This window comes from Ylistrum balloti, unplaced genomic scaffold (genome assembly GCF_031769215.1).
Source record: "Ylistrum balloti isolate Yb309-2 unplaced genomic scaffold, AGI_CSIRO_Ybal_v1 Utg369850, whole genome shotgun sequence".
Taxonomy (NCBI): Eukaryota; Metazoa; Mollusca; class Bivalvia; order Pectinida; family Pectinidae; genus Ylistrum; species Ylistrum balloti.
This window is the reverse complement of record NW_026782003.1, coordinates 995,328-1,011,885: the sequence shown is the minus strand read 5'-3', so window position 1 is coordinate 1,011,885 and position 16,558 is coordinate 995,328. Positions and strand designations below refer to the sequence as shown.

Here is a 16,558-nt window from a genome sequence, read left to right as displayed (position 1 = left end):
AACTAACCTCGTTCATCTGCATATTGAGGCGACTTGTCTGGGCTACGACGAATGTTGGCGGATCCATGGCTACCACTGGAACCTACACTGGAAGCTCTCTCAGGATGTTCCTCTCCTCGTCTCTCTCGATGGCCTTCCCGCTCCTTGGGTGACTCCCGATACTCCCTCACCATGTCCCTGCCTGTATCTCTCACCTCTCTGCTGTCCCTCGTTTCAGTGTCATACATTCTTTTCAGTTTCACCTTCTCATGTTTGTCTTCACGTTTCACTGTTTTTTCTGCTTTTATTTCGATTTTCCTTTCTCTGGGTTCCTCTTTAATACGGACTTTCTCCTCTTTAATCCTATTTGACTCTTTTGAGGAGTGGCCTCGATCTTCTTTGGCTACCCACTCTGTGTCCTCATCCTTGACATGTTTAACTTCTTTGCTACTATGACCTCTCTCTTTCGTTGACCTTTCCTCCACATGAGACTTATCTTTATCTTTAGATGACTTCTCCTCTTTGTCTTTATAGCTGTTTTCTTTCTCTTTTTTAGAGCTACAACAAATTAAGGCTACAATGTAATGTAAATGTGAAAATTTCATCTACAGAGATGAACATACAAAAACAAACTTTTGATGGTTGTTGTTATAGGTGTTTGAAAAATATGTGCGTCATCAGAAAAATCACTAAAATGCAGAAATGTTTGTGAATGTGTGCTAGTGAGTGTTGTAACTATAAAAGAACTGAACAATCACTGTATGAATTCTGGGATTTTTTATATAACAGTTACCTTGATGTTACTTCTCTCCTCTCTTCAACATTTCCAGGGTACTTCTCAGAAGATATTTTGGATTTAGAATCTGATTTTTCTTTCTTCTCCACAGGTTCACGTGATTTCTTCTCTTTGACTTCCTTACTTTCCTTTGGTTCCTTTGACTTTGAACTTAAAACTACAAGCATAGAGTAACATTTAAAATTAGCCGAAGTTAAAGTCGATACCATCTGGTTTATCACACTAATGCACCAGATGAGAGTCTTAGTTCTCAAATTCCTCAGTACCAAAACTGCTGTCATTTTGATAACAGAATAAAACAAACAGCAACCATTTCTTCAAGTTTGATTAAATCTGATGTTTCCAAATCAGTGACAAATATACAGATAATCACAAGTCCTTTTTTCAGATTAGTATAGATGTTCATCTTAACAGATTTAGCTTTTTCTATTACAGTATATTAAAAATAAAATCTGGAAAAAAAAATAAGTGACATACGTTTCTTGATATATATAACAATTAAATAATGTAACAATCAGCATTTACCTTCACCATTTTCTGTCCTCTTTGATTGAGATTTCACCTCCCCATTGGTCTTTTTGGACCCATTCTCTGCGACACCATTGGTGGGCTGAGCACTGGCTGGCTGGGATGTAGCACTAGGGGTCTTTACAGTGCTTTTCACCTGTAAAAAACATAAGCATACATATACATACACTAGTAATGCGCCAAAATTATCATTTCTAAACAGTTAAACCAATTAGCTTAACTCAAATGTAGACCATAATTTAACACAATTCTCCACATACCTGCCCCAAACTTGGAGGATATTTGAATATGCATTCATCTACTGATATATTAAAGATATCTGACAACTTTCCCACAGGAATATAAAATCAACCTTTACTTGAAGCCATCTGTTTTTACCTCTTTGTCTTTCAAGTGGAATTCTGCTTCTTGAACCCAGGAAGATTTTTTGCTTTTAAGCTGTCCTGAATATCTGTGTAAAAATAAAACATAATATCATACAAGAACTATGCACAATTACCAGTCTCACCTGCCCACTTTGTTAGTAAGGTCATTTTAAAGCAAAATACACTAAAGTTTGTCTTCCCCTCCTAGATATTAAATCTCCATTTTAATTGATAATATGTAAACATTATAGCTATGTTTTGGTCATGTTTAAGTATTGAGTAATGGTATGAAATAAAGGTTGGTAAATTCAACTCTTAAAATTCATTACAAAAGGCCTTTTTACCAAAGAGACATCACTCTTTCCGAGAAAAGAGAGAAAAATCCATCTGATATTTAACAGTACATGTATTCGTGTCAATATGACTATCAACTTAATCTGATGTGAATAGAACAAGTCATAAAGACTTTGTAGTCACTTCTCAAAATCTTAAGACTTTGTCACAAAAAAACTGATTGAAGAATATCTTTTAATCTATTATATATTGATACTACAAAACAATATTCAATGTTTTATCGGAATAGAACTTGCACTTTTTTAGAAACTGAGATGAAAGCAAAAATTTTGAAGTCCACTATCTTTGCATCCCTAATTTTCTGAGCTGCTGGACAGTGAAATTATTTTGTAAATGATGGATGTGTTAAAGTGTCCACTATATGATCTATCTGTATACCAAGTTTGATTCAAGTTAGACTTTTACATTTTCAGCTATGGATCTAGACTTTGACTTTACGGTGAAATGTTGATATTGCCACTGGAAGAAAAGTCAAACCTAGACTTCTCGTCACACGGGAGACAATAAAAATAAGATCTGTAAAAGTTTTAGTTCATAAAACAGAGTGAGCACAAATCCTTTCTTTGCAAAGTGGTCCAGGTTGACCTTTGACCAGGTGGGGATATAAAATACAAACAATAAAAATAATTTAAGGCCTACTCCTTGTCATCTTTCTTCAATAAAAAAATGTTCACTAATTGTTTTCCTCCACAAAATTATCTATTTTCATTCACAAACATATTCTCTTTCAGAAAATATCAAAATTAATTTGGCAATCAAATTTCTTTCACTGCTGATCATACCACTACCTATGGTAAAATAATAGATTGGCTTTCAGATGTAAAATCAGTACATACCCCATAGCAAGGGCATATATGTCTGGTCGTTTTTCTTTCTCTTCTTGTCTCAGTCTGTCCACACGTCGTTCCAGTGCCTGGCCAAACTGTGTGATGCGTGGATAGTGCTGCAGGATCTAAAAACACAATATCAATATAATATTATGATTCAAAATAAATCATTACTGTAGAATTCATCTTGCAATTTGAGAAGAGTGTGTGATCTTCATAACATACATTCTGTTTTCAATGAAAGAAGGAACTAAGACAAATTTTTTTTTTTAAAGTAGTGTCTTGAAAAGTTAAATATCGTCCAAACATTGAATTATCATCATCAAAATATGGAAAAAGGATTCCTCTCCTCACTTAATTTTTCTTTGTTTGTTTTTATTTTTTCCCTAATGAGAGGAAATACCTTATTTCATAAATGAAAATTTTACAATAGAATTTTGTTATTAAATTTTTGATTATACATTTAATCATTTTCATATAACCAACCTTTGTGAGCACAATGAGAGCATTGCGAATCTGTATGAACTTTCCAGACTCGAGACAAGACACCATTGCCTGAAAACATCAAAATATCAAGTTAAACAATTTTTTTCCCCCTTCACTCTGTGATATTTTCTGATGAACAAGAGGTTTTAAGCCACTACTGTCATCAGAATCGTCACACAAATATCCAAATGCAATACACTATTTAAACATGCATGACTTACTAGTTTTTCTAGGTCCTCCGAATATATGTAAGCTGATGGTATTCCATTCAAACTAAATCAATCTGTTAATTTATCTCATGGAATGCTCATACCAATTAAATCGAGAAATACTTAATCTCTATGTACATCCTGAATGGCATGTGACTTTTCTTTGATCTAGCTATATAGCAAATATGGTTTAGAAAGTAAAATATATTTGAGTTGAATGTAAATTTAAATACTGAAGTGTCAACACCATTTTACTCTCCAATCTGTTCCATCACTCAGAAGAGTAAAATATGGAAGTGATTGAGTCTAAACCAAATTAAATTGTGGTTAATTGGGCTACAGAAAAGTTCCAATATCCCTCCCCTACAAGTATTTCATTTTCTACTGTGACAAGAATCAACCTGCTCTTAATTGCTTTTCTTTTTGTTTCAACAGAATTCAAGAATTTTTCAAAAAGACAAAAACAACTCATTTCAATATTCACCTTTGTAATCCTGAACTGCCACTTGTGACATACATGACGATAATTCTCGTAGTCTAGCTGATCAGCTTTGTTGTTACTATCTGTACCTTTACGGAACACTGTTACAAACCCTGGGTAACTGGCACACTCCTGTAATAAACGATGTTGTTTCCATATATTTTTTAATGATCAAGAAAGACCATAATCTTTCTTTTAATATAACAATGAATCAGCAAATTTCAAGAAAATTGTTACTGCAATGACAGCCAACCACTAACTGTTACAAAATCACTATTTTCACTTTTCTAGAATGTTTGATCAAATTTTCAAGTCATCTCACAACAATGAAATGTGAACAGCCACTAATACTATAAGCTTACCAAATTTTTACAAATATATAAATCACATTATATTGCAAACTTGATATCCATACCTTTTCATAGATACCCTTGTTGCTATGCCATCTCATAATGGTATCAAGTGCTGCACACAGAAATCGACCATAACGATGAGCTTCGTTCTCAGTACAACATGTCACAGTGTAGGTAATATCACAGAATATCTACAACAGATATTACATACATAACAATTCACTTTAAAAACTACATAGGTGCATGATTCATTGCGCATGTCTTTCTTGGGCCAATATGTGTTTGTGCTCTTACTAAAATTAGAAGCAACTATCTAACGTTTAAGACCTCTGTTAAGTTCCCATGATGCTGGAATTTAAGATTTAATAAAAAACATAAATTACTATTAAACTGTCTACTGTGATACTTGGGCGAGATACTTGAAAAGATATCATCAGAACAATTGTTTTCCTTACCCTGTCGTAACAGATGAGAGTAGAAAAGTTGGGAGTCTTCAAGTCGTGAAGTATGTGTATAAACTTTGAACAGTACAAGGCATCAATGGCTGTAAAACAGCACCTGGGGAATATACACAGCTGAAGAAACTGCGTGATCGTCTCATTCTTTGTTGATCCTATGTATCAAAACAGAATGTATCCTTAGTTTTGTGAATATAAATCTCTTAATCAAATTCTGAACCTTAACTAGAACATTCTATGACTATTAACATAATTTGACAAAAACTGGATTGAATAAGTCAAGAGGTCTTCCTGTGGGAGAAGATGGGGAAGCCAATGAGGTCACACAGGTGACTGGATACCTTAACATATCTAAACGGGGAAAACCTGGTAACTTATGTGATAGGAGAATGTGCATCTCTCAATTAAACCGTAAAATTACTAATTATCAGTCATGAAAACAAATTTGCTCTTCTTCCCTTAATTCTCCTCATAAAATTTGTCAAGGTATGTACTGCTTGTGGTAATAGTTGCTACCTGGTTGAAACCATGAAGTACCATATAAAAAGGACTGATAAGTAGTAAATGCATATTCTCTTCTCAAATGTATACTCTCATAGATACAGGAAACCAAACATATTTCTATAATGAACCTAGATGTCAGACAATGTTATAATTTTCGCTACCATTTTGCAAGTCTCTTAGTCAAATTTTGCTTCTTGACAAAAGACAGCCCTGTATGATTTATGATAATGACACATACTGGAGATGAACCACTGTTCCTTTTGATTCTTGAGTCTATTGAGGACACGTGCCACATGTTCGCCCTGTTTCTTCTCTTCATCTTTCAGTTTGTCTATCAGTGTGTTACATCTTTCTTTTTCTTTCTTCTTCTTACTCTGAGGCTAGGATATAAATGATATTAACATTCATTAACACACAATGCACCTAATAACTACATATAAATCCCTACCTTCAAATCAATCATAAATGCTTCAGGAATTCTAGGGGGGGGAAGTAACAACAGTAGAAACTTACATGTAAAGTTGTGATCATAATCATCAAGATAGCATACTACAATGCATTTACAGATCCAGGTAATTTCATAAATATTAAATTTAAAGATAGCTACAGTGAAGACATCACATTGAAATCTGCACGTAAATGATTATACCAACTGAAACTTTATAATAATTTTAACATACATTAAAAGTGTAATGATAGGTCATCTATAATTTAAGTGATAATCACTCACAACTGTTAAATGTATGTAAAGAGATAAAGCATTACGTAATGGAAATCATTATCTCATTTCATCTTCTTAAATAATAACTAAACACTACTTGAACTAGCCATCTTTAACCCAGATGTTGAAATGTTTGGATTAAAAAACTTGATTGCTAGGCAACCTGATTAGAGGTGGCTAGGTAACCAGATTAGAGATCACTAGGTAATCAGATTAGAGGTGACTAGGTAACCTGATTAGAGATCACTAGGTAACCAGATTAGAGATCACTAGGTAACAAGATTAGAGGTGACTAGGTAACCTGATTAGAGTTGGCTAAGTAACCAGATTAGAGATCACTAGGTAACCTGATTAGAGGTGGCTAGGTAACCTGATTAGTGGTGACTAGGTAACCAGATTAAAAGTAACATGTAGTTTGACATTTGTCTGTTCTTACCATGTCTTTATTTTCCTCAATAGCATTGATTTGTGCATTCAGCTGCTGGTTCTGTTTGTCATACACATTGGAGGGTACTGCAAGGTCATACATTTGCAGGGACCAAAAAGTCACGAAGAAAGGGGCACTGTGAAAGAAATGAAAAAAAATTAGAAATTCAAGTAAGGGTAGAGAAGAAACTTCTGGTGAATAAACAATATGTGGGTGGGTGTGTAAAAAGTTTAGATTTCAGATTCTGAATATGAATTTACTTTACTTCAGTGTTGAATATGAAGTCCTTTAAAGACTCTAATTATACAGAAAAATTGAAGCTCAACATTATTCAACTAGAATAAGTTGCCGACCACATAGTAACAAGACTATCTCCTTTTTAAGGTCTTAGTTTTGTTATTGCACTTTATTCTTTCTCTCAATTATTTAGCCTGTCCAGTCGACTCAAACATTATCAAACTATGTAGATGACTTAGTCTGTTCATAAAAAGATTTGTTGCAATAAATGAGTAAGATACATACCTGAGATCTTCCCACACTTTGGGAGTGTACAGTGGCCGCACCAACTCTATCACAGGACCATTGACAAACTCTGATGCCTCTATATATCTCAGCATCTAAAGAAAAAACCATGTTTAAAACAGAATTAATTTTTATTACATTTACTGTACAAGTTACCGATGACATTTTCTCTTACCATTTCATTTTCTTACATAAGGAACCGTTGATGGTGTTAAATACAACTTTCTGTCAAACATTAAATGATAACAGACATCTTTTATAATTTTTTCTTTTTAGTATGACATTTGTTTTCAAAATATATTGAGTATTTACCTTCAAACTGAATAAGAAATATAAAACTTAAGACAACTAAAGAAGAATGAACAATGAAATAATTCTAATACCACTATTAGCAATATTCCAATCAGAGCTGTTGGATCTCGTGAAATGTACACTCTACCAAATTGTGTACCAGATATTTCACTAGATAACTTTAATGTCCCATTCTTAGCGACCAGCTGACCAAGAATGTATCAAGTGGTTATTAAAGAATGGCAATACACTTAAAATGTATTCTCAAAGTCCTACTCTAAAATCATTTCTTTCACAGGGGGGGGGGGGGGGGGGGGGGGGGGGGCTCTAATTTCCAAGATTTTCAAAAGATAAGTATTTCATGGATGCTTATTTTTTTTATAAATATAGCTCAATAAGTCTTCTTATACTTAATTCTAACAGTTGGTGGACATAATTTGTAGATTAGCCAAGAAATCAATGAAAAAGAATGATTTCATAATATTGAAAATCATAAAGATATGCTCTACATACTTTCTGTTGACTGGAGTTGTGTTTACTGCTTTTGTCGATTTTCCTGAGTTCATCAAACTTTGACTGTAAATCAAAATTCAATTAAATTAAAATTAAAAGACCCAGAGTTAATTGATTTAGTTAATTATTTTCCACTGCATGAAAATTAGAAAAGCACTGATTATCATATTGTTGCTTTCTTGCAGTTGTAAACAATACCTTAACTAAGAAATCTCAACAGATGTTCTTTATTTTGGGATAATCATTACCACAATACATGATTCAGTATAAAGATGGAACTTACATTAATTGCATATGTAAATGCAGGCCTACAAAGAAAGAAGGCTGCATCTGGGGGTATATGATATGTTGTAATGAGAGTGTCTACATCTGGTAAACGTTTAACAAACTCCTCAGAGCTCAGCTGCATGGACAGAAAACTCCCGAACTGAACCAGCGTGTCCTGGCACTGAAATACACACAATTAACAAATATTAAGTCTATAAACCTTGCAAAACCTGAAGATATTAAGATTTTAATGGTGATGTATTCAAAATTTCACAAATTAATTGAAAATTGATTAAATAAAAAATACAGCAAGAGAAGATAACAAAAAAGGGAAACCATGCAATACTTTAAATGCTGTATACTGATTTATATATCAAAGATACATAGGACTTCATTCACCCAATAAAACACCATTTTTAAGCATTAACAGAGTAAACTTCCCTCAACACTGCTGTCGTCAACTTTAACATGCATTGTAGACATGGCAAAGCATTGGTCAGATTTTAAAAGATAAAAGATCAGGGTGCCATTGTGATAGATATGAATAATTTTCAACTTCTGTCCATTTTAAAATGTATTTCTGTTGAATATACATAATCTGCAAGAGTAATATACTTTTATCACATTAACTATCTTTAAAGAGAATCACTAGGTTGTCAGTGAGACAAGAGTCAGACATGCGGGTTTATCTGTCATTACATCATGCCTTACCTGATCATAAAGCTTTCCAATAAGTTTGAGATGTGTATCAGCACCTTCTTGAAATACAACCCCATCTCTATGTTGTGCTATCAGCAGACATAGGGAAAGAGCCAAGTCATGTTCCAGTAGAGTATCCTTCAGACGAGTTGATGATTTTTTGGTATTTCTCACTTGGGAAAAGTAGCCACCCTGAAAAATGATTACTTTTCTTTTTTACTGTTCTTTGGAAACTATTTGATTTTAACCAACAATGTAAAAGTAAGCAGAAGGCTATCCCCTACCTCCCCAGCAGGAAATGGTATCTTTATATATATGAAACACCTTTAAAATGTTATAACTGGCTCAACGTGACCTTTGACCTGTTAACTTTGACATATGAATATCAAAATCTAATTGAGTGTAAAACTTGATGTTATATACTGTGAATAGGAGCTAAATCTGTGTAAGGGTTCAGTAGATATATTATACACATTTTCCTCCCTTTCCCTTCAAAAGAAATACTCAGATCTGCTTCAAACTGCTTACAAAAAAGTACCCACCTCTTGACGAAGCAGCTCTCCTCCCGACATGGCATCCAGCTGGTCCCCAGTAATTTCTTCAGAAACTTCTATGCCTGCCATCTTTTGGACAACTTCACGCAGGAGCAGCAAATCAAAGCTAAAAATGGATTCATATTTTCAACACTTGTACTCCCCTTTTGCAGACACTATTCCTGTATTTTTATTTTTATCATATTTCACCAATCTTTACCTTTTCTGATCTGATACCTACTCCATAATAACTTACTCCAAACTTAAGTTTTCAGGTTTTTAAAATATCATATAGAAACAACTGATTCAAGGACTGTATAAAAATTGTGATAATTGTGAGTGCTCAAATGAATGTTTGAATGTTTTGGGTTGTGAATGCAATATCTCTGATGACTTTTGAGAAGCCGAAATGTTACCTCAAACAAACCTAGACCTTGCCTCCTACCTGTCTCAAATTAATCTCAAACAAGCTTTCATTATGCTTTCCACTGGCCTAGGCATTAATCTATACCAGCTTTGACCTTCCTTTGTAGTAGACTTAACCTTACTTCATACCAGTACTGACCATTGCTTTCACTGGACAGAACATTGCTTTACTTACCTTTTGCCAGCCTTGAGCTGATTGGCCACATACTGCATCACCCCAGCCAACTCTATGTTGTACTTCCGACAGATAGACCCAGTGAAATTTGCCAAACCTGGATAGATACAAGAAGACAGCAAAAACTTAATATCTTTAGTTTGGTCAGAGAAATAAAGAATATGCTCTGATGGAAGTTTTCATTGCTGCAGTCATGATTTAGGAGAAAAATATTGTTAAATAAATGAAAATGAACTCAATTTTATGTACATCAATCAATGTCACATCAACAAAAAAAATGAATATGTTTTAGTAATGTACTTTATCAACCCTGAAATTAGCAATGGGGACTAACAAATTAAGGTGAACTCAAAAAAAGAGTCGGGATTATTACATGACAATGATATATGAAAATGGTTTTTTGTTAGCATCTAAAAAAGAAATATATGTTGGTGGGCTGATTACCAGACTTTGTGCATTGTCAAATACTCAATCCATGTCACATTATTCTAGTACTAGAGTATAAAGACTTTGTTTTGTCTAAAATCAAAGACTTCTATGAAAAGGCATATGACTTACTCTGCAGCCACAAGGAGATATTTGTGTCATCATACTTCATTCGGTCCTTCTCTGGATTTGCCACTGCTTCAATTATGCAAACTTAATACCATTAAGGAATATAGAATACAACTAGCAGGAAATCTTTTCATTCATAATTAGAAGTCTAATATTGTATTTTATAAGCTATTTCACTCAACATATTCTGTTCATCTTTAGAAAAAATATTTCAAGATATAGAGTTTTCGATACTGGCACATGAACTCCAACAAAAAGCAAATCTAAAAGACATTCCTCACCCAACAAAATTGCTTAAGTAGAACACAACTTGCTGTAGAAAATTTTCCTTTATCACATAGAGCACAAGACATTTTACAACATCCCTGTAGTTTCTTTTCTATCTGATTAAGAATGTGTCAAGCAGTTACTAATAAATGGCCTTTACTTTTCTACATGGTTCTGAAGCTTGTTTTCTTCTCATAACATATTTGATAGAGCCTGACCTTAACTAAAATACCTATTCAAATATACATTTGATTACTTAAAGGAACCTTTTTCGTCAGACCTCTAATACAAATAGTATCATTCCTAGAGAGATTAATTTTCATCTGTGTTTTTCTTCAACATATTTCTAACAATTATTGTTGGACTTCCTGAAATGTACACTTAACTGTATCAGAAAGAGTACAAGATATTTCATAAAATCCTTTTACTGTTCCATTCTTTGCGACCACCAGAACAAGAATGTATCAAGTGGTTATTAATAAATGGTCCTTTCTCCATTTCCTTTAAACTGCAATCCTATGTAAAACAATCGACCAAAATGGGGTCAAAGTTTGGAACTAATGCCGAGGTGCAATGAAGTCCAGCTAAGGTCCCTAGCTGTCGGTGTGGATACCTCTAGGTATGCAGGGCAGTTGTATAGGCGACAAGTGGAAATTGTTCAGGGTTCCGATGAAGCATCACCTATGATGCGAAACTGGTCAACCGTAAAAATGTGGCAAATAAAACAAAGAAACTGCCGAGGTGTGTTGTGGTTGTGTTTCATTACTTCCAATTGACTAAAGTATAACAAAGGATACAAGCCAACACATCATAAGATAGTGAAGTGAGATATTTGAGAGAATCCACTACAGGTCCAATGAAGTTGTCATATCTCTGGATCTGAGACAGTACCTGTAATGATACAAGAAAACCATTTTTATCCAGCTAATTGACAATACAAATAAAAAATTACAAGTCAAATACTTCAAAGACAGCTTTTTCATTTTCTTTTATCATTAATTAAGTTAAAAGGTGTTGTCCATTTCATAGCCTCCTTATACTGTAAACCATCAAAATACAACCAGATTGTTTTTTCCTTCATACTTACATATTCAAACACAACCCCTGGGTTACTGTGACTAAGTTTTCCAAGCTGACGTCCAGATGGCTTCACATTCTCCTTTGCTAGACGTCTGAAAAGAAAATATGAGTAATGCAGACACATCATTTTTGCCAACGCTTATTCTGTTGGTCATGATATACTAGCTACACACAAAAACATTGTCAAAGTATCACAGAACACCAACTAATTAAAAATGTACTTGCTGTGTATTTCACTTCATCTCTTACAGCATATACATTACAAAGGTATATTTAAACATTCAGTAATTATTCTGTAGGTTACTGATTCCATAAGTAAAGCATTCCCTTTCACTAATACTGCTATACAGGTGACACAGTACCAATACCTTAACTAAAGTGTCTGTTTATAACTGCCATAAAACTTGTACAAATACATGTAATACACAGCTTTTTTTTCAGTCTGTATGCTCAGCACCAATTTATCCAAAAATGAAAATGCATGTCAGTAATTAACATGCATATTATACATTGTGAAAACTGTCAGTCAACCTAGACATGTATTGCAGCTTGACCACAGCACACTGCTAGGATAAATAATTAATTTCGCACTTGAATGAGACATTAATACCACCAAATGGTAGGAATGACACTTTAAGGTGCTTTGTATCTTAGATTCTCATTAATTAGAATCAATTTATTTATTCTCCCTTCCTTCAGGTTTAGATAAAAAGAGTCGACCCGTCCTACTTACACCCAACAAATATAAGTTTCTTGAAAGAAATTTACAAGAAGATCTAACCACTTACTTCATTATGTACTTGGCCCTCTCCATACAATCAGCTCGAGCTCGAATCAGCTTCGCATGATGACTATAAGTATCATTCTTCCAGTTTCCATACAAACGATATCTGCACAACGAGATATTAACAAGAGACAATAAAAAAAAAAAACAGAGACATTTAGCAAACAGATTTATATCAAAGTGTGAATCAACATCAATTTTCCAAGTCAGATATAGTTTATGCAAGACAACAACATATAATAACAAATCATCTTCAGAAAACTTAGGATTAAATATCCCTAAGATAAATGTCACAAAAATCATAAAGAAACACAGATTTTAAAAATGACTGTATGCTTGATCAGCCAAAGCAGACAAAGCAACCATAGCAAACACAAAGTAATCCCTAGATATCAAATGACACACCTATCAAGCCAATACATTTCTAGAAGTCTCTTACTGGAAGTACTGATATAACAATATGACCTACCTTAGCATGTATGGGAAGAGTTTGATAAAGCCCCACAGCTCCTCCGAGATGCAACAGTTACAGGGTAAAAGCACCATGCCAGGTAACAATGCTTCGTCCAACATGTTGAGGAAGCCGTAGTAAGCAACTTCGTCATCAGGACTGATACCACCACTATGTCTCTGTAACAATAGCACAACCTTCAATGTAACATTAGAACCAAAGAAGGCTTAATTAATGCACTTATTAGAAGAAATTTATCAAAGCAAACATGAACAGAATTATTACAACAGCACAATGCCTGTGTAAATTTTTTCCATGGCAAAAAATTGGCAGGACATGCATGCCATGATAAATGGCTGATATATGTCAGAGATATTAAAAAACTGATACTATTATTCAATATTGGTTAAAAACATTCTTATAAGCTACTTTTTTGTTCACCTTTCCCATGAAATTCTTGCCCATTCTGATTATTTTGACCATGAGAATCGGGTCACAGGAAGTATATGGTCCAATATATCTCATGATTGGCAGCACCATCTGATGTAGGTCTCGGAATGTATGTGCCTGTGCCACCTTGCTGCCGAATCTTCCACCATCAGGCACCTTGCTCTTCAGGATCTTACTTGGCAGTCCTGAGTTCCTATACAAACAACACCACATAGAGTTACAACTGATACTCTACAGTGTGTACCGTTAAAAAAATGCCAAACATTCTAAATATCACATTTTCAACCCTGCAGTGTTGTATTTTCAGCATATTCTTAATTACAATTTCTATTATTTTTCAAAGGCACTAGAAACTGTCATTATTTCATTATGTGTACATTTTTTTCATGTATTACTCATCTACAAAACATGTTTTCTCACATCAAGAAATATATTAAAACTAGAATAACATTGAATCATATGTATGCTTTTGATTTAAGCAACAAATGCCTGGTTTCATTAAATCTGATCAATGCTGGTTTGAAATGCAATGGTATTAAATATTGAATACGGTTTGACAGACTTCTTTCTGACACGTACCCCTATCCCAGTGATGTTAATAGGCAAGAACATGTAATTGATCCTGCTTTGACCTATAAATTCATTGTGGAGAATGTATTTATGCTTGTTTTTATTATTACTTCTTCAATAAGTTTTCTCAGTGACATCCTGAAACAAATTCTAGAGCCTTGAGGAGGGATGGATACTTTACTGAAATTTACTAAATTTACTAAATTACATCTTTCCTCAAACTGTTCATGGTATTACTTATTATTATTGTTACAATCTTAACGGCCCGTCAACACAAAAATGGTCATTACGGCCATCAACCGGTGACTACATGTCACAATCTAAAATACTACAATGCACTCCAGTACTACTTACATCCTGTAAACAGGGTCCATCATGTAATGCACCAGAGAACACAAAGCTACTGCGATGGGCTTATGTGTGGTGGCAAAGAATTCAGGCAGCCGATCAAGAATCTGTTTGGCATTGCTCCAAGCTCCCAGTCCCAATAAGGCCTCAATTAATCCCAACTTCTGGTTGGTCACATGCTGCAAAAAAGGCAAGGTTTACAAAGCAATAATTTATTGATTTTCATAACTGACAACATGAGAGTCTGCATAAACAACTGTTGTTAGATCAATGCAACATTATGTTAAGTCATTATCAGAAAGAAGGGTGTTTTAGATGTTAAAGACAAGGTATCTGACAGGTAACTGGAGTTTTCAATTTTGGCAACTAACGTGATGCCTCAAGGACACTGCACTCACTTTGATGTCACAGTAAAATATCAAACATCTTCGTCATTACATACCACATCAACTTTGACTGTATCATCATCCTTTTTGTCCTCTGAACGTTCAGACAGAATTACAACACTTAGTTTCCTGGCATAGGCCTTGGCATCATCTATATCCTTTTGATGGTGTTCCCGAATCTTTGCATCTGGGGGCGATAGCTAGAACCACAAAATCAACATTATATACCATAAAAGTTTCAGTTGTGAATACTACCAACCAAAATTATCCCGACAATGAAGGTCATTAAATAAACGAATAAATAAATATTCTGAAGTTTCATTGGCATCATTTGAACAATACTAAAGCACAAAACATCTTCAGAACTGGTTTTGTGAAAAATTGAGATTAAAAAAATATCCAAATGTATAACAACTACAATCATAAACAATATTTCTCCATTTTGTACTTAAATCAAATTCGATTTTTTTTCTTAATCTTGTTGATGTTACTTTCTCAAAAAATTGCCTGAGCTTAACCCAGTGAATTGAGCAATGTCTTATTAATCACATCATTACTCCCAGATGGTTTGTCTAGAAAGAAAAAATGAATTTTTGAAATATACAAAAGCATGCCTTCAATTTGGAACAAGCAGCATTAAAACTTAACGGCATTAAATCTTATGACCATCTCCAAACAATTTAGTACCATTAGTTAAGATATCTCTTTATCAAGAACTATTATAAAAGCGGTTTGTCAAGATAGACAAAATATAAATTTTTGAAATCTACAATAACATGCCTTCAATTTGAACAAGCTGCATTAAAACTTAACTGCCTTAAAACTTAGGACCATCTCGAAACAATTTAGTACCACTAGTTCAGATAGCTTTTTATCAGGAACTTTTTTAAAAGTGAGTTTCGATTACAAAAGTTAAATCTGTAGACAAGCCTTGACTTGCATTGAAGCAAAACAACAATACTATGCCAAGGAGAGTCATTAATATTGCACTTGAATGAGACACCAATACTTAGAAGGATAAGGATGCCACTTTAAAAGTGCAAAATGATAAATTCAGAAACTGCTCCTCCTAAAAATGTAATGTTATTACTGTCACATCAGCAACATATTAGTCATCCCAAAAAATTCTTACATGGGGATAGAGGGAGTCCAAGTCAATCAGTCCGTTCTGCAGTAAATGGGCCGCGAGTGTGTACAGACTGGCTGGGGTTTCCTCCTCCTGTAACAGAAAGTCAGTATATAACTCAATGCTAGCCTATCACTAGTTGAAGTCACACGTGTCAGTAGTTTAGACCATTAAATCTATAGATTATCAAGTTTATGATATGTATACTGAAGACACTTCACACAGAGTAAAGAAAAGAGAGTTTAAGTGATCATTCGCCAAACAAAAGTTATCATATTAACATTAAGCTACACTATTAAAACAGCTGCAGTCATCAATATTTGTCTCTTTATCTTAACACATCATTAAAAACTGATGATATATCAGGAATAGAAAGTAGTTCACATGCCTTGAAGAAATGGAATTTGAAACCAAGGATGTGACACAGTGTCTTTTGCTCTGTGACATATTCTTTGAAGAGTGGCACATAGAAATCATCAAGTTCTGGACGACGCTCAAATGATTCTAACAAGATGTCCAACACACGGTTAGGATCCAAGTCAAAGCACCCTACAACGAAAATTGCCAGAACATAGTTCCATGAACCATATAAGACATTTTTGAAAGGTAAGGACTGATCAAACCTTC

At 34.1% G+C, this 16,558-nt stretch overlaps 1 protein-coding gene across 1 annotated transcript in view; it reads right to left on the bottom strand.

Moving 5' to 3' along the window:
* LOC132545646 (THO complex subunit 2-like) overlaps nt 1-16,558 on the bottom strand; it is a 38,317-nt gene that overhangs the window by 20,307 nt on the left and 1,452 nt on the right. Inside the window, 27 exon segments of the mRNA XM_060209342.1 lie at nt 8-537; nt 773-932; nt 1,301-1,439; nt 1,682-1,754; nt 2,859-2,974; nt 3,336-3,404; nt 4,029-4,157; nt 4,441-4,569; nt 4,834-4,991; nt 5,579-5,720; nt 6,498-6,624; nt 7,011-7,105; nt 7,815-7,877; nt 8,098-8,262; nt 8,793-8,972; nt 9,323-9,440; nt 9,915-10,011; nt 10,473-10,553; nt 11,534-11,627; nt 11,824-11,908; nt 12,605-12,706; nt 13,070-13,230; nt 13,493-13,694; nt 14,426-14,598; nt 14,862-15,005; nt 15,938-16,021; nt 16,316-16,480. Of these exon segments, the coding sequence (XP_060065325.1) occupies nt 8-537; nt 773-932; nt 1,301-1,439; nt 1,682-1,754; nt 2,859-2,974; nt 3,336-3,404; nt 4,029-4,157; nt 4,441-4,569; nt 4,834-4,991; nt 5,579-5,720; nt 6,498-6,624; nt 7,011-7,105; nt 7,815-7,877; nt 8,098-8,262; nt 8,793-8,972; nt 9,323-9,440; nt 9,915-10,011; nt 10,473-10,553; nt 11,534-11,627; nt 11,824-11,908; nt 12,605-12,706; nt 13,070-13,230; nt 13,493-13,694; nt 14,426-14,598; nt 14,862-15,005; nt 15,938-16,021; nt 16,316-16,480 (3,781 nt within the window).